The following is a 23634-nucleotide window of genomic DNA, read 5'->3' as shown; positions in this document are numbered from 1 at the left end:
TGGCTGACGAAAATGGGTTAAACGCCGCCGAAAACTGTTTTACTTTGGCCAGTCATGAGATGTTCGCTTCTCTTCGGAAACGAATTAAAAACGGAAAGGGACGGCGTTTAAACCGACAGCTTTATCTCTCACGGATCGTGCACGCTAAATACAGACAGCAAACGTGAACATTACTTCTCAAATGATTTCCATGCACAAATAATCACAATTTGAAATACAAAAATGAGGTTGTAACCCCATCTAATTGGCTAACGTGTCACACTTCCCTGTCATCAGTGGTTTGTTATTTATTTTTTCAGCGGAAGATGGCCATGCCGGAATCTTCAGAGATTGCGTGATAACTCATCCGAAGCGCTCATTTTCTCACGGTTCTTTGTAATCCAATTTCCTTAGTTATTGAACACGATGACAACAGCTTCGCATTAATAGCTTTTGAATTAACTGCAGTAATTATTTAGGTAAATTAACAAACGTTGTCTTTGTCCATCAATTATCACTTATTCTAAAAGCGGTTTGTTTAGTTTTTGATGCATCGTTAATTGGATTAAACCTTCGCGATAAATTTAGAACTCTCATTTAATTATTTTTCTTTCAGATTTGAAAGGTCAAACAGATATCTTTCGAAGGTAGGTAATTGGAAAGAAATTGATGTTTTGTCCAATGTCGTAACCGTAGTGAAATTACTTCAAATTTTTATCCATCTCTCAATATGTATTTATAAATGGTTGAGTTATATATAGACGGATGGGTTTTCGTACATACATAGCGATAAAATCTAAATTTGTAGACGTACAATTAATAATAGTAATTAAGACAGGCTTAAGCGTCGCAATCAAATCGACTGAGTAACTATGAAGAAACAAATTATCTGAGGTTATCCTTAAAGGATATCTCTACTAAACGATAAAAATACATAAACGGTTAATTATAGCAAAATGTCATATCTTTTTATCTCCGAGACTAATTCCCATCAGCGTAAATAAACAGGTAATTTAAAACAAATAGGTCCTTATGGTGTGAATTAGTAAAAAACTAAACGTAGACAGTATGGAACGACACAATCAAAAGTAATTTAAGATGCCAGTCGCGATAAGATCGAAGAACAACGCATTAAGTCGGTCAATATCAACGAAATGCTCGTCATAGGAATCTCGCGAGAGCCACGCGAGAGCCACGCGGGAGCATCGGACGACAACCGTGTGCATGCGCTTTGCTTTAAGAAGTAAATCTGATTGGTGCACGAGAATTGGACCAATCAGTGGGCGAAGGGAATCACCAAGTTAGCTATTAGTGCAAATCAAAATTGTTAAAACTTTCCTAAAAGCATGGGAAGTTCTCGTTACTATTAGACAGCATCTTGGGTCTGCCCTAAAAGGAGTGTTTCGTAACCATCAAAGTACTTTGAATTTATGTTTAATGTCAAGGATAAAATGAGAAAGCCCTACTGATGCTTCACATCGTGAAAATTTCGGCCTTGTCTCATCAGATCCAAAATGAACCTAGTATTTCGTTGGACTTTTTCTTTAAAGAGGTCTAGCATTAAATTAAAAAAGGTCTGGTTCATTTCATAAGGCGTTGATCGTCAAAACAGAACGGTTTGAGTTAGAAAACGCAATGAAGCATTCTTCTGGAGACAGCTTTATTCGAAAGAGAGTCTCTCAGAAACTCTACTGTTCAATAGAACAGAATAGAAGTTTGTCCTCATTATGAACCTTTTATACCGCAACAAGCTTGCCAAACTGCCTAGTGACTTATGTTAAATTTCGCGTGCGTCTGCCACGAGCAGGATCCAACTGAAGAAGACAAGAAATGAGATTAATGAAAGGATTTCCTGAATTTGCCAATAGCACAGAAAATAGATTGTTCTTCGAAAGCATTCGTTCGTGTCTTCCGGCCGAAATGATGCTCGGTGAGTCTTGTCTCTTTCAACACAACGGTGTTACTTTGCACTCTATGCGCAAATACATCCGACCTCTTTAGGGCTGAAAGAAAGTCTGGTCATATGGCATAATCGTGCTTGGAAACGATGCATGATATTTCTACGTAGGAACGTGAAGAGAAAGGAATGATCTCGCAGGTTTCTCTAACTTACAAAGGCTAGACTTTGCACTAATGAAGTGACAACTCGGCTTTGGCAGACCTTGAAATCTGCTTTCAGTATAATATGCGAATCGACATCGTCTCTCTCTTGCTTAAGTCTCCTAATCAGAGCTTTATATATAATTATCTCCATCCTGCGCAGGGAGATATTTCAAACACTCAATCTGAACCGTTGCACAAAAACCAGGGTTATCAGAACATATCTGACATTAAAACTAATTCCTAAAAGCTAGAACACGAAATACGAACTAGTTTGAATGAGGGGCACTGGTTAAATTTGAGGAAAACATCACGAAAAATTATGATTTTTTAAAATGAGGCTAAACAGATACACAGATAGTTATCATCATCTATACTGAATCTCGTGAGGATAATTGGATGCATTAAAGGAAATTCCTAAGAGCTTGTATCACTGACAAGAAGATAGCACGTTTAATTCCTGTATTGGTATGAGAGATCACGGAAGATGGGGACAAAAAGATTATAAGAGGTCATCAGACTTGCGTAACTGCGTTTCATGCAAGCATGACGAGGCTTTATCCTTTAATTCTCGGTTTCTATTGCATAGCATAGGGAACGTTGATCCTAAATACAGTAATTGATAAGAAGATTTTCTCTAGAGTTGAGGATTCTTTTTTTTCTGAAGCAATCTTTCTTTTCGTACCTCGTCGATAAATGTAGGGTACCTGAATTGGCATATACATAATCCATCTCGAACATTCTTCGGAGATACGTGGGTAACTTACATTGTGTTGTGGTTTGGAAAAGAACTTGTTGTTTTATTCCAGAATGTTCTCTTATCTGTTCCTATAGGGCAACGCCTCTTTAAGTCGGTGTAAATAAATCAGGAGACTGAAGGATCTTGAAGGCGTTATAAATCCAAATCCTTTGTACCACATCACGTATCTTTCTTGCTTCAGCTTAAAGGGGTGCCAAGAACTACAAGATACAGAATTTAACTGAAAAAAAAATCTCAACTATGCCAAGACACAAAGCAATTAAGAGGATTCTGTAATCAAGGAAACTCTTGATTACAGTAATGTTCTCATCCGATATTGTATATTGAAAAATAAGTACCATACTTATAAGTAAAATGCGAAAGCACCGCCATGTTTTAAGAGTCGATAAAACCTTGTAGCTAAAAAATACCTGGTGCGAAAAACCGTGATCGTTTCTTCACCTTTCTTTCCCTTAACCCGTTCAAAGGAGAACTAGCTGATTCGAATCTTAGATGTCGTTCATGTTTTCAGATTCTCATGCAAACGCTAAGTCTGTGTTAGGTACATCAAGCCTTATCAAGGTTTTAAAAAAATCAGTGAGAAAGACTCTTCTAAGTTGAACGTTTTTTTTACATTTTTGACTTATCAGGCTGCAAGCGGATAAATTGCTTATGAACCAAAAATATTTTGAAACTTTGTCGGCCTGGTTTGGTGGCAGAAGAATGCCGGCATAATTCTTTATTGATAACTGTAACATCGTGGATGATGTTTGTGTAAGTTCCGGATCAGTTTCGGACTCGATCAGATCACATTTAATCTGCTTTCTTCAACGCATTACATAGCAATTGTATATGAGCGCAGTTCCTTCGAACATAAATTTCCAGACCCAAATACCTCTGATCATCAGATGTTAACAAATCATCAATAAAGTAAAGGACAGAAAACCGAATGACACAACATGCAGACTACTTTATTAGTTTCTCTCGTGACAGATTACAATAAACGCAACGTTTGATCTTCTAGACAGGTAAAAGATTACAATAACATTCTCTGAGCCATAACTCGCCTTGAATTATTTGTTTGTTTTTTGCTTGATAACAGTGTGGATTTCAGAAAATATAATTCTAAATTTGTAAAATGATGCAATGTGTTGTGATGACGTCACATCTAGGAAAGATCCACAATTTCTTCAAACATTTCGTGTTTTCACACTTCATGTCAGCCTATTTTTGTTAAAAAAGAGAAAACAAAGGAGGCTAATACCATAGTAAAAGCACCTCAAAATATTTAACGCCTAAACAATATAGTCGATATATGTATGTGAAAATTAGATTTAAGATATCATCGATGTTTGTGTAATATTTTTTAACTAATTTTGTTGTAATTTAATGAACTGCAATGCAAAACTTTCATGTGCCATTTGAGGACCAAAAATAATTTTTTAGTATCTCTTACCCTTATGATTCTCGTGGGTACAGTTTTTGATTTGGCGATATTTGAAAGAGACGCTTTCTACTTTTGCTTTTTAGAACCTTAGTTAAAAAAAAAAAATGGAGAAAACTAAATGATAACTTAAACAAATTTGACTTTAAAGTGATTCAATTAAACCTATAGTCCTTCTGCAGCTCTTGAAGTTGCAAAGAGCGACATACAAATGGAAAAAAAATTGGAATACAGATGTTTTCATGTTTTCATCAACACTTCATTTCGATATTCTTTGTACATTGCAAATCACATGTTTACTTAACAATAAAAATATTTCAGCTCTCTGCGAAAAAATAATCAAAAGAAATGGAATTAATTCCTAGCGTTTTGGCAGTGTCTTGCGACCACCGCAACCATAGCAACAACAGCAACACCGACGACCATTGCCGAAGCAATCACGACAATCACGACCGAGGACACAACGACAGCATTGTCGGATGTATCAAGCTGGACGACTTTCTCGCACTTGGTGTTATTGCCCGCGGTCTGCACAGCGGTGATGTCATGAGCAGCCAGTGTTTTGTTTTTGGGTTCAGCACTGTCATCTTCATCCATGTCAATGTAATCGGTGATCTCTCCGATTTCAGATTTACTGTCTGGGCTCTCTGGGGTTTTGCTGTCAGCTTTGATCTTGTGGCTGTGACTGTGAGTATTGGTTTTCTTCGCTTTGGGAAGGTGCAGAGTAATTCTGTCGCCTTGAACGTGTGTGGTGACTGAATCTGACTCTTCGCTCTCTGTTCCCATGATAAGATAGCGACGACCGTCAATGGTAATATTACCGATGAATTTATGAACTGCCGGCTTTTTCTTCTCTTTGTCAGGTCTCTCTTTCGCCACAATATGCTCCCTTCCTTTAGCCTTGGCATCGTGCGATTTCGACAGAATCTTTTTATCTCCCAGTTTGCCGAACACTGAGATTCCGTCCGGTAGTCCAGTCAGGCCTACGCCCATACCTGAGCCTACGTCTTTGCTGGTCAGTGGTTTGCTAGTTGCTATTGGCCCTTCTTTATGTGAAGTTAATTCTTTGACGTTGCTCTGCTGCTTGTGCGCTTCGTCTATAATATCGAATATCTTCGGTATCTCGCGCTGTCCGCTACCTCCCGCCGTGAACGCGCTTGGTGACGTGGACTCATCAATTATGTCGAGAATTTCTGGCAGTGTGCTTATCTTGTCCGAGTGTGAACCGAACATGGACACCTTGTGAGTTAATTTCACAGGCGATTGTGTTGGAATCAAAGAAACTTCCTCCACGTGGCTCGATGCCAGGTGCTTTGAGAACCCGTTCTGTTTGACAACGTTCTGAACGTCTTCTGGTACGAGAGACTGTTGAGTTGGCCATGCGTGTATTGCGGGCATTTTCTTGCTCGGCTTTACAGTCATCGGGTCGAAATATTTAACAGGTTTGTCGTGCTCCTCCTGCACCATGTGCTCTACTTGTTTCAAAGTGTCAGGGATGAGCTGCACTGGTTTAGGACTGGGACGAAAGTCAACAGTTTGATGCTGGAAGAAACCTTTGAGGAATCCGGTCGGTCGGAAGGGTTGTGGCCTCTGTGCTGAATAATCCAGCTTCTTCTGCGGCACATCGGAGGCGATCGCCGGAGGAATGGAAGGTGGAGGTGTGAATCGTGAAGCTGTAGAAGCAGTCGACTCCGTCATGACAGCTGGGGGTGCTGTGGTTGGTGTGGGAGCGGTTTTTGCTGTTGTTGCTAGGGTAGCGGGTTTACCTTGATTTGGATCTCGGAAATTAATGATGATATCCTCGACTTCTGTGGGGGCTGCTTCCTTCTTCGGGGCGGAAGCAGTCACCTGGTCGCTTAAGAAATGATTGAGTTGGCTCTTGGAAGGATTTCCAGGGGAAAATTTTGGTGAATCATAATATGAATTCGGATACACGTAATCATTCATTGTCTGATCAATATCCGGTGAGTCCCGCCATGGGCCCCAGACTCCTCCGTGCTTATCAGGATTTGCGCTGTCATCTGCTTGAGGGTATGTCGCGGGTGAGGATTTTCGATAGTAAAACTTAAGCCTGTCAATCATGACTTTTAAGGTGTTTGGCATAAAATCTGCCAGGTTGTGGTATTCGCATGGATCCCACTTGATGTTGAATAAACAAGGCTTCAACTCGGGGTTACAAATCGGTGCTTTTGTGTACAGAAGAGGATGTGGGTGCTTTAAAGTACAATCAACTGCCGCATCTTTGAGTACACTTGGCTTAGGAGCCTGGTCCAACTCGCGCTGACTCTCTGGTCTTGGGTACCAATCACTATAGAAACTGCGGTTTTGATGCACTATCATCTTGTAGTCTCCAATTCTCAGAGCTGCCCTCTTCTCTTTCATGGAATCCAGACCGTGTAGGATCTCGTACCTTGGAGACTGGGCATCGCTGGAAATTGTTTCCCATACATTGAATCCGTCGATGGATCCCAGGCCTTTCACGTCGCCGCCGGCCAGATGGTAGACGGTCGGAAGCCAATCGGAAGCGTGCAGTAAGGCAGTTGAAACTCGACCTGGAACGCGAGTAATGCATAATTGTAAATATCACTTCGTATTTCATGATCAGCAAATGATTAATAAGTTAGTTTTACCTCTCTTCTTTATGAGTGGGCTATGGATAAATCCAACTGCGCGGACACCTCCTTCCCATAGAGTATTTTTGGCACCTCTTAGCGGGTAGTTTGAGCCTGCACTGTTGTCCAATCCACCAGCGGCTGCTCCGTTATCGGTGGTGAAGATTATGATGGAGTTCTCGTAGAGTCCTTTCTTCTTCAATGTAGTTACTAATTGTCGAACCGACTCGTCCAGAGCTGACACCATACCTGTAGAAAACCGAAGATTTTGGTGCATAAAGTTTATATGGTGCAAAGCAAATACTGCGTGGGTAATTGTATCATATGAGTCCTTGGCATCCACAAAAAGAAAAATCTACTGTGGAATTTTTTAGAAGGCTACTGTAGTAGTCTTTTAAAAATTTGATATTCTAGAATTGCGACTGAGAATTAGCTGAAAGAATAAATGCGCACTGATCAGTTGCAAGTGCAACAACCGAGGAAGTGTTTGGGATCTTGCTATGCAAGATGATGCTGTTCATCGTGGTTACATAGACAAAAGAACGTTTAATCGTTTGTCTCACAATGTAGAGTAAAACTATCAACTGTATTGATCGCGACGTTTTGACTGCTATGCTGCTGGTCTTCGTCAGGCAACGAAGTCGTAAGTTTACGCGTCGACTCTTAAATGTCTATACATCGTGAGACAAACGAGTAAACGTTCATTTCTCTATTTTAAACCTATGAACCTCGCACTAGTTAATGATGAACCTGTCAAAGAGAAGTTCTTGAAACAAAACTTTCGTAATATGAAGAAGTAATCCTGGATTGTGTGATTTCACGCGCTCTGTGATTGATCTAGAAATCTCATCTCCCATCTTTTCAACCAATCAGAAACAAGACTAAAATCAATCACCGCTCTGTCATTAGCGTTTCCTCGCGCCACAGGGTACTAGTTTTTACAATCAATTTTCCCTAGCTTTGTCACCGTTTTTCCTCGTTCTGATTGGACGTTTGCTTGACTTAAGTTTTGTTTTTTGACACATCATCGTAAAGCGCTCTGTCTTCATCTCATTACCTGCAAACGTCCTTCTTTTCTCGTCTCCGATGTATCCCAGCCGATCAAGGTATTTCTTTGGCACCTGAAGAGGGTTATTCTGGTTACCAACGTGAACAGCTTGTTGGGCAAAGTACAAAAACAACGGCTTGGTGGCGTCGTGATCATTGAGTACTTTATCAGCCTCGCGTGTGAACAGGTCTGTGCCATAGGTACCTGTTTCATTGTACACGACCTGAAAACAAAAGCGGACACAGTTAAAATGCTATAATCATTTTCCTCTGCAGAACTTGCGTTAATATCGCAAGCGTTCGGTGTTATCCTCCATTTTACTGTAGCTTGCGAGCTGGTCCTCATCATTAGACCTTCAGCACGGGCGTTTCTTCAAAAGTAAGAAGCCTTGAGCTGCACAAGGCGGTAAGAAGTCTGCATGGCGTCAAGACAGACGTGCCAGTCCCCTGGCAAACCTCTCCTCGAATCGTCTCAAATCTTCCCGCATACGGAAAAACGCGCGTCTTACAGTACTAATAATAAAGGCTTGCTCGCTGGCTAGTTCTGAAGTTGCACGAATATTTCATGCAACTTAGATGTCATCCATCTACTTGCTTGTTGTCTAAGCACCTTCTGCAGTTAAGTTTTTCTATTCTGCTTTACTGTAGCCAATGTATCTCGCGTGCGATAGGTTTTCCTTTTCTTTTTAAACAATTAATCCAGAGTAAATAACAAACTGTGAAATAAATAACAAAAGTGAAAACAAAAATTTTTTAAAATCATCACAAAGTGCTTTATGAACCCCAAATAATGCTTAAATTACTCACGTCCAAGTTTCGTCGTAAATCCAACCCATAGCTTCCGTCATAAGACACGTGACTAAAGTAATCTTGTCCCGACGTCAAGAAGCCGTAGAAGGAATCGAACCCCCTGTAAGTGGGAGTAAATTCCTTGGCAAAGAAACCCAGCTGCCACTGTTAGAAGAGAGCAGATTACTGATTACGACAAAATGGGATCGAAGCTTAGTGTTGCACTCATGGAATTCAAAGGTAAATTAACGTAAAACAGAGGTTCGTGAACACTTGTGCCGGTCAATGGAGTTTTGCGGCACTTGTCCGTTTCTTTAAGCAGTCTGGCCTTGATTTTGTAATCCTTGGTAATCTTCTCTATGCTACTTTTAGTTAATTTTCCCCAGTTTTGTGTTTTTATTTCTCATTTTTCTAAAGTAATGTTTTGTAGTTATGCAGTGCTGCCTTTCGCGACGAAAAAACTCAACCAGTCGTTCAATACTTTGGCAAAAACTTGTTAGGCCATTTTAATGACCTCTTGTTTGTACTTTTAAAGACCAAAGCTTTCTGTTAAAAAAAAGTCTTTCCTTTTCCTAAGTAACCAATCGCTTTACTTCGGCCAACTGAGAAAATACATATATTTTATAATCACCACAAGTTTACCTTTCCTACAGCGTGGGTCGAGTAACCTAACTGCCTCAAATATTCCGGCAGAAGCTTTTCCTTTAGTGACACTCCGTATGGTTGCCTGTTATGTATCGTGTCATGTTGAAGGCCTGAAAATTTTTAGGAAAAAGCACAAGATTGTTTAAAGTTGCTCGTTCCTTTTTAGACGCCCCTTGTATGCCCTCTATCATTTGCGCACTACGTATCTGTTACGCGCTTTTATGGCGCATTTCAAGCGAGCAACAAATGAATGAAAACGTCGATAATCGCCCGGCCTTACTGACTTTTCTTCGCTTGGTGCATCGCGTGAGTTTCCTCTATATGGCCTTTACTAAGTGCCAAGATCTCACGCGGAGCCAACTAAGCTTGAGAATCCGGGTACGAGATCAGACTTGCTTTCGTGATTGCAATTCAATTTTTGAATATATTTCATTACTCTCAATTGAAATAGTCTAATCCAAAAATACTTATTTCTTACCTAAATTCAAGGCATATTTTCCAGTCAGGAACGCAGCCCTGGAGGGTGAGTCAATCGGGGATACGTAATAATTGTTAAGGATTACCCCGGAATTTGCCAAGCCATCAAGTGTGGGCGTGGGGATCTGTGGCGAGCCGTGAAAACTGACGTCATCCCAGCCCTGAAAAAGACACAGCTTTGTTAGAAATGTGCCCCCGAAGTAGAATTGAGTGATGATAAAATGAGATGAGTGGTTAAAAATTGATTCATAGCTGTGGTGGATACTCATTCCTATCCAGACTGATTAAATTTTGAACTCTGAATATTGCATTTCTAGTGTTCTGATGGGTTCACCCAGCTCCGGTTATCAGCTCATAATCCGCGTCACCTCATATGAAAATGTGTGCGCCACCTATTCCAGAGCTAAAAAACAGGCTCCAAATATTAAAACGTTCGGGATTTAACAAAATTTAATCAAACAATTATTTTTCTTGTTGGTTAAAGCCAACTCGACACTACGCGCCTCGTTGGCTATTTACCATCTCAAGTCCAACTTGCGCTCATGAAATAATTGTTGATTATCCAGAGACTGATTCGTAAGCACACTCTTAATTTGCGCCCAGATCCTATCAGTTTAAATTTGAGTTCATTATGAATTCGATTTTTGTGACATTGACTGCTTGCTTCTTAATAAAATTTGACGCTGATTGCTTTTATTTCGTATCTCAACGCTGTGGTGTGACAGTCATCCACTCCCCCTCTCCCCCCCCCCCCCAAAAAAAAATCGTTTTTCCTTTATCTTATAAAAAGAAATAGGTTTTAAGAAAATAATTTAAAAATAACTTGAGATATTGAAAATAAATTAAACAGCTCTTCGAACGCGTTAGAGATAAAAAAGAATCAATTAAACGTTTTCCTTTTACATAATGCATACGTGGAAGGTTCAATCTCTAGGGTAACTTTATTGAGGGAAAAAAATAAAATATACTTACTAAATCATCGGCTACAATCATAATGATGTGAGGCTTCTGTGCCTGTTGGGGTTGCTGGGCATGGAGACAGTGAATTAAGTAAAATATAACTAATATTCCAAGGGTCAGTGACCGGGAAGTGCGACTGAATGAAGCCATAAAATCTACGAGAAGAAAAGGAAAGTTAGCTCAGTCAGGATCGTGCACACACTTGGTGATTTGAGTCATTTGGTTCATAAACAACTTTCATTTAACATTTTAAAAAGACTCCGGTTGATCAGCCATCCTCGACGTGTTCGGATTTCAAAAGAATCCAAGTGATCCTTGGATAAAAGTGTTCAATAAGTCTTCATTAAAATTTGAAATTTATAGATTTTGTGGCTATAAGTGTGATTTCTGATTTGTGTGATAATTATGGAATTATTTTTCGTTCGGAAAAACTCGGTTTATAAAAGTGAAATGAAAACAAATTCAATGAGAAATTAAACATAAAAAGTCATCCTTTGTCGTCTCTTAATGACGTGAGGCGATGTAACCAAGCGAACGAAAAAAACTCTGACATTCACTGAACTCACTACGGTTCGAATCCTCACGATTTCACCAATATATCTTGCATTTTACGTATAATTTAAACGATCCCTTTTCTGTTCTGTTGTAACTTTTCAGCTCTCAGCAGAAGTTTGTTCGTAAAAGCTGTGTTCAAGAACAAGGTCTTCAAATAACTACCAGCTCATTATGAAAACAGGACCAGCCGCGTAGTGTTTGGAGAAAATTAGTTACCTCGACAGCTAAAGGTCATTTGTGACTGGTACCATGACAAAAATATGTGTGGAGCGATCAACAGCCTTTTAATCGCGGAAGCAGTGTTCGAAAGTTTGCGAGATATACATGTACGAGTTAAAAATTCAAATTTAAATTTTTCATCATAAATGTCTTTCAAAGAGACGAATAAAAGAAAAATGGAAACTCATTAAAAAATACTGGAGCTCTTAGTTATAAAAGCTACCTCTCTCAGGTTATATAAATCACCATTATATGTTATATTTACCGTAGTTTGATTTTTTTATAGGTTGAAGAAAAATGAATAAAACAGCGTCGCACATGTTCTCTCGCACAAATAGTAACGGCCTTTTAGTTTTCTTTAAATTCATCTTCAATTTTGACTGGACCAAAAAAAAGAAAATTTAGTTATATCATGTTACTGAGGATCATTATTTCAAGGATTTTCTCGCCCAAGGAGTGTAAATCTTGCAAGTCGCACCATTTTCAAAAGAAGCAAAAGGCAGTAATGAAATAGTCGATATTATATATCGTCTGGTGTTGAAAGTAGGCTTTTGTTAATCTTAAAAATTTGAAAATTACAATTATTTGTGATTCGTCAAGTTTATCAATCTATGACTAGTTTGTTGGCACTCTTGTTTCTGATACCTCTTTACTTAGAATGAGTTATTTAGCTAAAAAGAACGAATAAAATATTTTAACCAAAATATGGTGATAATCTATAAACGTTCGTGAATCAAACCTTCAAAAAAACAGCCTTGATCAATTTCACAACTTTAACAAGCTAAGTCTTGTGCTCTGCGGCCAGTTACTGAAAGTTTTATGAAAGTTCATTTTACTTGTGATTTTTCGGTTTTTTTCAATCCTTTTTAAATTTTAACTTCCATTAAGAGCATAGATTTATCATTTTTTGTTGGTGAAATTGACATGAGCCTTCATATTTTGCCGAATTTTTCGAAGCTTTGGGTAGTTTTCATCTTTATGTACACCCTGTCCCTATTGGTATTTTTTGAGATAGGGTGAGTTTTATTCTTTAAAGATGAGCGGTAATTAGCATGAGAGACTCGACCGAAATTGTGGAAATCACGCATTCAATTCAGTTGAATTTTTTACCATTTATCAAATATTTTACCTAACATAAAATTAACCAGTTCGTAGTTGTTCACTTCTTTTGTGATTTTCGATGGATGCTGATTATTACGTATTTATGAGATGCCTTTGTTTCAAGTTTAGAAAGTACTCTCTAGCGATTACGGGGATGAAATCTCGGTATTTCATGAGATACCTGGTTAAATTCGTGATGTTTAAGCAGAAATAATTAAAAACTTGATTTCGTTGAAAATTAACGAAAGTAAAATTGAAGTGCTAAAGAAAAAATTATCATCGGTGAAATGAAAGTACTTGCCGGATCTCTGATTTCATTCCATGTCAGTCAATAAAGTAAACTTTCCGTTGAGTTATAAGCTTTTTGTAAAGGCTTTCATAATTTGTATCATCCACAGAATCACCACTGAAAATATTTAATAATCAACTTATCGACTGTGCTGATGAACAACCTCGCGTCGTAAGAGAACAGACTTGAGTATCTTACCTTGTGAAACAACTCCCATATTTCTTTATCCTGTTTTCCTGTCAACACTTCTTAGCTTGAGACACACAATATCCATTCCTTTGAAAATTACCTCATGTACAATTTTTTTCTTCCAAACGATGGTTAACACACCATCTTGTAAGGAAATAGCCCTGAAAATATAGCTGCGTTCAAGAAACGACGCAAACCCGCGAGATTTAGTCGCTTCGCTAGTTTACAACTGCCAACAAGCGGGTTTTCCTAATTTGGATTGTGATCAACAGGTTCTACCCGCTCGAAAAAAACCCGCTAAATTATTGAAGCGCGCGAAAAATTTGACAAAGCCATTTGAATTTACCACTCAACCGTGGAGACAACAGCGGAAAGGGCGGCCTTCATCTGAGGACGAGGCAAGTTGGTTTGAAAACGGGAACAGTCTGTTATGAGATATCCTTTTGAATTTATTATATCACCGTGGAGACAAAAGGGGAGAGGTATCCTCAACCTAGGGACGAGGCAATTTTGTGATTTTTATGGTAGTAGTTATGAAAGTTATTTCAAGGTTAAGGTGCTTCCTCAGTTTTGCTCTGTGCATCCTGTACTCCGCATGAAAATCATATAATTGGGGGAATGAGCTCGCGCGCGCGCATTCCAATAACATGGTATTGTTTTTTATTATATACTCAACAAAATATCGCGTTTCTGATTGGTCAATGATGAATGCATAAATAGGTTATAGAGTGCAATAGAGGTTATAGAGTGCAATACGGAGAAGTTGCCATGGAAACACCGATGGAGTAATTTTGTCGAGAATATAATAAATAAAAAATCGTATGAACCTGCTCGTGCATTTCGTGATTTATGGTCACTCGTGACGTTTTGAAAGTTCTAAAATTGCACTCGCCTACGGCTCGTGCAATTTTGAGAACTTTCAAAACATCACTCGTGCCCATAAATCACGAAATGCACTCGCGTTCATACGATTTCCTATACTTAATCCATGGATCAAGTAAAGAGGTATGACAGTCTTAAGCACTCGAACGAGCACGGTGACGTATATTTTTATTTTACAATTTATCGCCTTTAAATATGGGAAATAATTTAAAAAAATTATTCGAAGGGAAAAAAAGATAAAGCTAAGAGCGTGCACTCGAGGATGCAAATTATGACCTTGAAAGGAACGACTCGTGGAACGTTTTGAGTCGATTCCATTTAAATTGGCATGATTTTCCCACAAATTATAAATCAAAATTGTTCCATACGCTCGAGACTTTCTACCTATCAGTTTTTTTTCAAGTGTTACTTTAAAAATCTTGCTTGCAGCAAAGATATACCGTGAACCGATGAAATGACGTGCGTGATTAGTGCCAGCACAGGCATAAATGGGATAAGTTTGGCCGGCCATTATATCTCCTAAACAAGTTCGGTGACCCATCTTTTTATTTATTTCTTTGAAACAGACATCGGCAAGGAAAATTTATGGAAAGTTTAAAAAAATTGTTCGGTAACTTTTTTTTCTGAGGAATCACCATAATTTTTAAAAGTTATAGTCAGCCCTCCATACTGACAAAGTTTACCGGTGACTTGTCAAGATCTTGGCTCAAGGAGATGCATCTTTTTATCTCTTCTTTTCTGCTGATGACTGATCAGGTTTTACATCACATGATACTTATCAATATAAGTTATATTCAGCAAATCCTCATCTTAATGAAATTTTTTTTTAAGACTGTGCTTCTTAAAAGGAAGTAGGCTGTGAGTTTTAGGAATTTAACTGCGCAACCATGATTTTGCTTTTAAAAGGATTTACTGAAAAAGATATTAATTTATCTTGAGGAGTCAGTCTTTCAGACGCATTTAAATTTATTGTAAGTGTCAATACGTAATCTGAAATTATTGAGAACTGAATCGGTTATTTTATTGTTGTTAATGTGGCTCTTGCGATCATGAGGTTCTCTTGTGAGGTACTCTTACCCTACTTTAACCGGGTTTGGTTCTCAGAAACAACTACCGTAGGGATTCGATTTAGCGTCCGGAGCGCTTATTTCCTCATGGTTCCTCTAGGGACGACGCTCACTCGAAACAAGGCGCTTATTGGGAACAGGGCGTTTATTATTTTTTGAGAAATAGCAGAATATGCAAATTAAGTTTTCTTGTTTATTTAAAAAGAAACAGTAGCAGAAACTGTAAACTGAACAAAAAAGATATACAGTGAATATTGGCATACTAATATTTAGGGGGAATGTACTCTAGCACGGCTATCACTGAAACAGAATAGGGGTGTCTATTGAAATAAAGGCGCTTATTAGAATGAGGGTGCTTATAACCTTATTAACAAAAACAAATCTAGGGAAGGCGCTTTAAACTAGAGAGCGAGCGCTTATTGGAAGGAGGGCGCCAAGACAAATTATTACCATAAGCTTCTCTTCGCATTAAAACGCAAAAATGATCTCTCATGGTGCGCAATCAATTAAAAATATCGAAATAAACTGATGGAGGAAAAGCGTTTAATCATTAGCTCTGTTGTTTTGTAAAGATTTTTAATCAGTCCTAACATCTCAGCTCTGTCGTTTATGATTAGTTTATTGTACAGTTCTTCCAACAATGTGTCCGCCTTGCTCCACCTTCATATGTCTGTGTCGCAAATTTAGAGAGTGCGAGGGCTCGTTTAAAATTAATGTTATTCTGTAATTCAACATATTTTCATAGTTTTTATGCTACAGACTTTATACTTTAGAAAATGAGAAAACGTAAAACTGAGAGAACAAATAAACTGCTGTAATATTGATCTAGAAAATACATGCGAACAAAGTACGTTTTTAACTAAACTCCAAAAGTATCAATTTGATAACGTGATCTTAACAAATAAAACGATCAACGATTTTCATAACCCTAACAAGCACAAGTGACAGGTTTTTTAAAAAGCATTTTGATGTATTTCACATTTAAACCGGAACTATGGAAATTAAACGGCCGATGCGATGAAGGACATTTGAAATTTTGGAAATCATGAATTAAAAAACCAAAATAAAAAAAGAAGCTAATGAGTACATGTTAGAAAAGAAACCTGTCTTTAAAATAGGAACAACTCGGTAAATCTGTCAGAAATCATTATGCAATAGGCAAGTATACTTTGCTACGTAATTAAACGGGAAGTCCCCCTTAACGTGATGAGATGTGCAATTGTGATATTTTTTTTTGTAAATAGGAGGTTTCCTTGCAGTTATATCGGCGGTAAATAGATAATTTCGCCGTCCTTTTTCCGGCGGGATAAAGGAACGTATACATTTTCTTGCCGACTCGATGGTTCAACTGGAGATAGACTTGGTAGGGAAAAGCGTGTGTAAGTTCTTTTAAACTCCTCAGATCTCCTTCGGCTCGCTAATACTTCACTAAGTCGCCGACGGAACTGTTTGTTTGTGACTCCCGTTACTTGGGAGCGTGTGGTTCTCTTGCCTGCCGGTAGCTCCTTATAAGCAGCTTGCTGCACGTCGAAGATGCGTCGAATTTCACGCTCAAATTCGCGATGTAACAAGTCCTTGGTTTTTTCCAGGCTCGAGTCAAGAGAGCAGTTCATTGTCTTGGCATAACGGACAGCGTTAACAATCTTCTTATGAGGACTTGTTGACAAAATCGACTCCTCCCGTTTCATTCGCTCGTCCATCGCCTCCAACAGAGAATTATGATCAAATTCTCCGTGTTTACTCTTAGCAGTGCATAACAACGAATTTATTTCTGAAGTCGAATGTCCACGTAGCGAACTGCCTTCGCCTTTCAAAGATTCCGGATCACACTTAATAAACTTGATAGCTTTCATTCGCAAGACAGTCAAAAAGTAGCTTTAAATGGTTCCATGTCAGAGCCACAATTGAAGATCCTTAGCAGTACTTAAAATTTTTCACCGCCCTCTAAACTTTTTCCTCCAGTTTTGTACGACTAAGGCGCTTAAAATTTTCAATTTAAGGAAGTAATTAACTCGTCCATCTGCTCATCTAACAAAGAAAACTGATAGCGGATTGGTTTCCTTTTTATTGAAAATTAAAAAAATATATTTTCTATTATGACTTTTCATAAGCATTTGCATAAAACGCAAGGTGTTCAAACTAAACCTACTTCCACAAATTGTGACAAATTTTGTGCGCGTTTTTATTCAACACTGTAGCTGTTAATACTAAAAACACCATTAATTATTTTCCTCTTTAGCAGTAACACTTAACCTAGCTGTTCAGTTTGTCTTTCGATTCGTTAAGTCACTTCGACAGAGCGAAAACTTAAGTTTCCACTACACAAAAAGATCGTTATCTTTTTTCATGATAATAAAACTTATAAAAGCCGACATCTAAGCGGTAATTTCTGTATAAATCTCCCAAAGACAGGCCAGGATCCTGATTAACTTTTAGCAACTGTCAGCCGCGGACGTAATAATGGAGATAGCCAAAGTAAAAATGGAATGAAAGAGGTAATTAAACAAGTCTATGTAAAGTTGGCGTTCGAACGTGTATCTGGCAAAAATAAAATAAAATAAGTTAACGTTTACCTCTTAAAGAACGAGCTAATTATCATAAATAATTTAAAAAAAAGTAATTTAGTCCTCTGCAAGAAAAATTTAATTTGGAATGGTGTTTTGTCTGTTTGGCTGTTTTCAGAATATTTATCAGCTGTTTTGCAGTGTGGGTTGTAATTTACATCTTGTTTAATCTCCTTCAGGGTTTCTTTTCCGATCGAACCCCATATTGTCTTTAAATGCAGTATGAGTAAAAATATACACTGCTGGTTAGTGGAACAATGACGCAGTGAGACATTAGTCTCTTGCATAACATAGCGAGATTATCTACTAATGACCAACAGTTTAGAGTCCACAAAAAACAGCTGTTGACTTTACCCTACCGGATACTAGCGTCCGACTACGAACAGTTCCGAACGATTTCGGACAATATCGTCCGTCTTCCGGAACGGCTGCGCTCGATTCCGGTTTCTAGCGTCCGTCTTCGGGCGGTTCCGTCGGATTTGTCTAACAGTTCCACGACTAGGCTCACTATTCAAAAGGCATATCTTGGATTTTTCACGGGGGAGAGGGGGGGAGGGCACCTACATCGCAGCTCTACCTGGGGCATTTACGGACTCGTTGGCACGCAGCAGGAAGGACATCCACCACTAAAAAATGTTTATGCCTGGTGTATTTCTTCGGTTTTACGCATTGTCACTCCATAATTTACAACGGCTGTACAGGAGAAAATCAACTATTGGTATTCTCTTCATCTGTATGATGTTAACAAAAATGATTAACAAGGTAAGAAATTTTCTCGCAAATGGGGGTATTGACAAGCATTTCAGACCCCCCCCCCCAAGCTATTGTCTTCCACTTATTTTTGCCACGACGGGTTTTGGTTTGGTTTTTTACACATATCACGATACTGATAGGAATTTCTACTCTCTTGTAATGTAACTTTCAATGGGCTGTAACCTCGCGCCTCTGGTAATTAATTACTATTACGCCACCGTAATAGTACGATCTACAGCTTGCTACTCTCTTGAAATCAAATCGAAAGCCCTACCACTCCTTTTCCTATAAAACCAGTTCCCTCGTAAAAGATGTAACGGCTTTGAAATTTATCTTTTATGTTTTTTTTTTATTCTGGTTTAAACGCCGCACAAGGTAAATTGTGCATGAGCAATAGTTTTTGTCAAGGACCATGAAATAAACGAAAATAGTTGAATGAAAACTCGATTGGAATAAGTGCTTATATCACACGTTTTATATACATAAAAGTAAAAGAAACCTTCTCCCCTTCCTAAACAAAGATGTTAATTCTTACAGGCTGTCCAAACATCCAAGAGCCTATGGCGTATGCAATGCAAGGAAAATTTAAACAATCTGGCATGAGAATTACAGTAACAACTGGGGAGAGAATCTCCTGAAGATACAGCGAATAAATTCGAATTTTCAGCAATACATTAATTAGATGAATGGATTATTAAAACCTATGTGCTTCTGATGTTTTTCCTTCTTGAAATGACATCATTTCGTGAATAACAATTTGTATGTACAAAGATACACTTGCTTTGTGCTCTCGATCAATGGATTTTTTCCGAACACATTCAGTTTATATTTCCCAGCTTTAGGAAGCTCACATGTTATGACAGCCATCTTGTCAGCGGTTTCCACTGGACAAGAGTTGCCAATCTGCTTGTCATTTGCATCAAACAACCACGACGTAATGGAAATACCGTGAGGATTAGAAAATGTGACTTTCACAATACTTTCACGTGAAATAATGTTCTCCAACTGATCTACCAGCTTCAGTCCCCACTCCTTAAACTCGTCCTTCAGGTAGGGGAAGCCTGGGTTTGAGCTTGCTGCTTGATCAGACTTGATCATGAATGTTGCTAAATATTCACTGTCTTTGCTCTCGGGTTTTTTACCAAACACATTCAGTTTATAAACACCAGCTTCAGGCGCATGAGCAAGAATCGTTTCAACATACTCCGCTGTGTTACTGAAGCACAAATTGTGGTCAAGATGTTGTTTTTCCTTCATTAAACGACCAAAAACTGATACATTCTCCGGGGTCTTCAGCTTAACGGAAGCTCGTCCATCCGGGGCATAAATATTGTGCTGGGGCTCTTTGAGTTCCAAGCCCCACGAGACAAAGCTGTCCGACAATCGCGGAAAGCCTGGTACAGGCTCTACACCAGCGAGTGCATTTATGTAGTAGGTACACACAAACGTATCTGATTTTCCCTCGCCATAATACTTGGCAAACACTTTCAAAGTGTACTCCCCAGCAAGTGGGCAATGCACCATCACTCGAAAGCCACTCTCTGTCCTCTCTGAGTAGCAAAATGAAAATTCACCGAAGTCTTTTTTGAGTCTCTTTTCGTCTCCCACAAGATCAAGCCGACCCACGATGTGCGAAATTTGAATGTTAAAGTTCTGTAATAAGATGTAGGCCTTTCCATCGTCGGATACAATGTTCTCTAATGGATGATCAAGACTGAATCCTGCTTCATAAAACTCACTTCCCAATTGTGGGAATCCGCCTCGATTTTTCTTAACTCCTCTTTTGGCCTGGATAATGTACTCTATTCCACCATGCCATCTAGTATGGATCAGCTCGTCCCTTACGTACAAATTCAGCTTGTATTTTCCTGGGGCAGGGAACTGTGCTTTGAGCTTCACTTGGTTCACTCCGCAGGGCAGAATCTGTGTCCATCTTCTTCCTTCGTATTCTCTTCCTGAGAAGTCCTTCAGATCACCTCGTAGCATCTTCAACGATGGAGTGTAGAACATCATTTCGATGTGATCTGCATCGGCAATATCATACATGCTTTCCTTGTGACTGAGAATTTCCACTCCCATTTGGTGAATTCTTCCAGAAGGCACAACCAACTTCTCAAACTCTTCCTTACTGATGGGTTTCTCAAGGAGCTGCCATTGTTCGTCCGATGGGTAGTGGCTGTAAATTGCATATTCGGGGTCCATCAGGAACATGGACACGTTTGGGCTGCGATGGAACATCAAATCAGCTCCTAGGTAACCAGCACCCCACGTGGGGTCACAAATGAACCACTCACCGTTGACTAGGACGCCATTCCACGCATGATTTGTCTCTTTAATCTGCTGGCCGGGCTCGAAGCCATAACCCTTGGCGTAGCCATTTATGGTATGCACCTGAAGATCTGCAGCTTTACCAAGTGCGTCGAAAAGATTCGCATAACCAGCGCACACTGCTGTTCTATGGCGTAGCACGCTTTCGGCATCGCCACTCTTTCTCTCCGTCCTTCCAAAGAAGCCATCCGCATCGTAGGCGACATTAAAACTCAGCCAGCGGAAAATCGCGTAAGCTTTGTTCCTGTCTCCCTCCCATCGACTTGTCAGGTAGGCGCTCAGTTTTTCGACGCTCTCAGTTTGTTCCGCTGGTGTCGCGAACACGTGTGCGTCGATCTGCTTCTCGATTCCCGAGCGCTGTTTAAATTTTTCTAGTCGAATCCTTGCAAGAAACCGTCGAATGTTCGTTTGAATAAAAGCGATCGTTTCCAAAGAAATATTCGTTGCTGTAATGATATTTTCAGCATTTTTGTGATGAAATACCACCGACGGTCGAGCAAACAGGCCATGCCTCGGTGCACAAGTAAAATAAAGAACTCCATCGAAGAATCCATCGTTCCCCTGTGGATGTGGATGGTCTAACTCGATTCCTATCCACTCACCGCCACTTGGGCCGCTTAGATAACCGACAAACTTGACAGCACCCGTGTATCCAGAAACATGCACTCGATAGCCGATGGAAAATTGATTTTCACCTCTCTCAATGAGGCTGGTGTCAGGAGCTTTATCCTCGGGTGCAGTCGGTTTTGATTCAAAGTTGTCGTTCGTATTCTGACTGTGATTTGTTGTCTCGACGGCTGTTTGGACCGATTTTGATGTTCCACATCCCATTGTCGGCTGAAAGAAACAAATAGCTACTGTCCAGTGTCGTCGCTTGTTTAGTGTAGCGTGAGAGAACTACTGCGCCACAACAATCTCTGCTTGTGTCTGAACAAAGGAACGTTGCTAATGGCAACATATAACAAGCAAATTGATCAGTCATGGATGATCAATGAAAGAGCACCAGTGAGGTTAAATGATGTAAATGGCAGCCACGAAGCACAAAGAGCACTAAAAAAGCTTAATTTTCTAAGTTTAACCTTGTATTGACATATAGCTATGATGGCCATCTGCAATAATAACAACATCTGCTTCAAACGCGAGAAAGCCGAAATGGGCAGATCATCTTCATCAGATCTAAATACAGGAATGGCTCCGACCTGTGATTGGATGATAAAAATTGTAAAAATTAATAACTTATATCTTAACTCCTTGCTCGTGAGTATGGTTAACCGCGCGTCTCGAAGCGGAACAATGAAATGTCAATGTGAAATCACCGATGAGTCACACAAGAAATGGCTACTTACATAATAGCTTGTTCAGCGACGTCGTTCAGCGATATTCCGGCGATGAAAAAGGCATCCGCTGAGAAGCTCCGCTGAAAAAACTTATTTAGTCAGTTTAGGCGAACGACCAGAGACTGGAGCGTTTCGTGTATTTCACCGCAGACAGGAATGGCTCCAACTCATGCGTATATTAATTTTTTTTTCGTTCTGGCTAAATAATTTATTCACTGAGATAAAAAACTGAAAGAGTGATTTATTAGGTTCTTCTTATGTTGAAGTCTACAGTGCTTGCAAATGAAGCCCTCTTTTATTACTACAGGGCCATGTAGTTTCTAAGTTTTAAAATAATGCAGCAACTGCATCTCACATTTGGAAAATCACGCAATGTTGCGTGACGCTGCGACCGATGTTCTTAATTTACAGTATGCTCTCCTGGAGAAATATGGCTTGGCCACTATCGAGATAGATTTTTTTCGTGGGAAATTGATTTTCTAGGTTATTGTTCACATGAAGGACAAATCCATTCATCGGGGTCTTCATCTGTTTTTGCACAACACCTAAAGGAAGAAAGTCGCGGATTAATTTTGCTTGGTAATTTCTAACAACTCCACTAGACCTAAAAAAGGAAGAAGACGAAACAAACCAAAAAAACGTCTTACCAGTCAAACCAGTGGCAGTAGCTCTCGCACTGAATCATGTCGTAGTACCTTGACTGTTTGGCTTTTTTTGCTGATGGGTTTCTTAAGGAGCTGCCACTGTTCGTCGAATGGGTAGTGGCTGTAACTTGTATATTCGGGGTCCATCAGGAACATGGACAGGTCTGGGCTGCGATGAAACATCAAATCAGCTCCTAGGTAACCAGCTCGCAAATGAACTTCTCAAACTCTTCCTTGCTGATAGGTTTCTCAAGGAGCTGCCAGTGTTCGTCGGATGGGTAGCGGTAGAGGCTGCAAATTGTCACCAATCTCCCGGAGGGGCCTTAGAATTAAGAGGAGGTCTAAGAAGGACTGAGAAACAGAGAATGTCATTCCCCATTCTGACCGTCTTGAAACGGAGGACATTTTGAGTGAGCTCCATTTAGAGAGTATGGTAGCTCAATCTAGACGTGAATGGATCGTTTCTTCCGTAATTTTGGCTTTGACGGAAAAGCAGGTCGAGCGACTGGGTGTTTCGGCGATTGGAGATCGCGTTCGATTGCGGCCGCTTCGCGGAAAGTTCGAAGAAAACACCGCTGAGACCTCCACTGGCGGTGGAAATGTAGCAACATCAAGCGAAAGACCTTCAGCTGATGCAATCCGCTAAGGAATTGAGATGCAACCTAGGAGGCCAGTTAAAGATCTATCTCAGACCAATTCAAAGAAATCTGTCCACCAAATCTCTTATTCCTCAAAATTATTATGAAGTGAAGGAGAGATGCACAAGTTTTAAGAAGAAATTCCCGATGAGTGAGCTTCGTACACATTCTTTTTACATGCGCACTGCTAGTCTTAGTAGTGATTCAGATTCAGAGGGGCAGACCACCAAAGAAAGTCACACCCTGGAAAGTAAAGTCCCTGCTTTACCAGTTTAT

At 39.5% G+C, this 23634-nt stretch overlaps 2 protein-coding genes and 1 long non-coding RNA gene across 4 annotated transcripts; 1 reads left to right on the top strand and 2 right to left on the bottom strand.

Moving 5' to 3' along the window:
- Positions 1-354: 354 nt before the first annotated feature.
- On the top strand, positions 355-11889 carry LOC149038676 (uncharacterized). The gene is made up of 3 exons (XR_016180098.1): positions 355-458; positions 596-626; positions 11450-11889. It is a non-coding gene; the product is annotated as an uncharacterized LOC149038676 (long non-coding RNA).
- Positions 3769-13386, bottom strand: LOC113670362 (uncharacterized). Of its 2 annotated transcripts, none has more exons than XM_027186499.2 (8): positions 13155-13386; positions 10805-10947; positions 9834-9993; positions 9353-9465; positions 8729-8875; positions 7932-8145; positions 6893-7123; positions 3769-6814 (listed from the first exon to the last, which is right to left on the bottom strand). In XM_027186499.2, the coding sequence occupies exons 1-8, from the start codon at positions 13171-13173 to the stop codon at positions 4617-4619; spliced, it is 3225 nt and encodes a 1074-aa protein (XP_027042300.2). In that variant the 5' UTR covers positions 13174-13386; the 3' UTR covers positions 3769-4616. The 2 variants fall into 2 exon arrangements, with proteins under 2 accessions (XP_027042300.2, XP_027042301.2); XM_027186500.2 differs by lacking the exon at positions 13155-13386 and adding an exon at positions 11359-11547.
- A 2234-nt stretch (positions 13387-15620) lies between these two features.
- Positions 15621-22777, bottom strand: LOC113670372 (kyphoscoliosis peptidase). The gene has a single exon (XM_089183752.1). The coding sequence runs from the start codon at positions 21568-21570 to the stop codon at positions 19150-19152; it is 2421 nt and encodes an 806-aa protein (XP_089039878.1). The 5' UTR covers positions 21571-22777; the 3' UTR covers positions 15621-19149.
- Positions 22778-23634: the final 857 nt, after the last annotated feature.

The sequence above is a fragment of the Pocillopora damicornis genome, chromosome 10, assembly GCF_964200805.1.
Source record: "Pocillopora damicornis chromosome 10, jaPocDami1.2, whole genome shotgun sequence".
Taxonomy (NCBI): domain Eukaryota; kingdom Metazoa; phylum Cnidaria; class Anthozoa; order Scleractinia; family Pocilloporidae; genus Pocillopora; species Pocillopora damicornis.
This window is presented reverse-complemented; position numbering and strand designations above follow the sequence as displayed.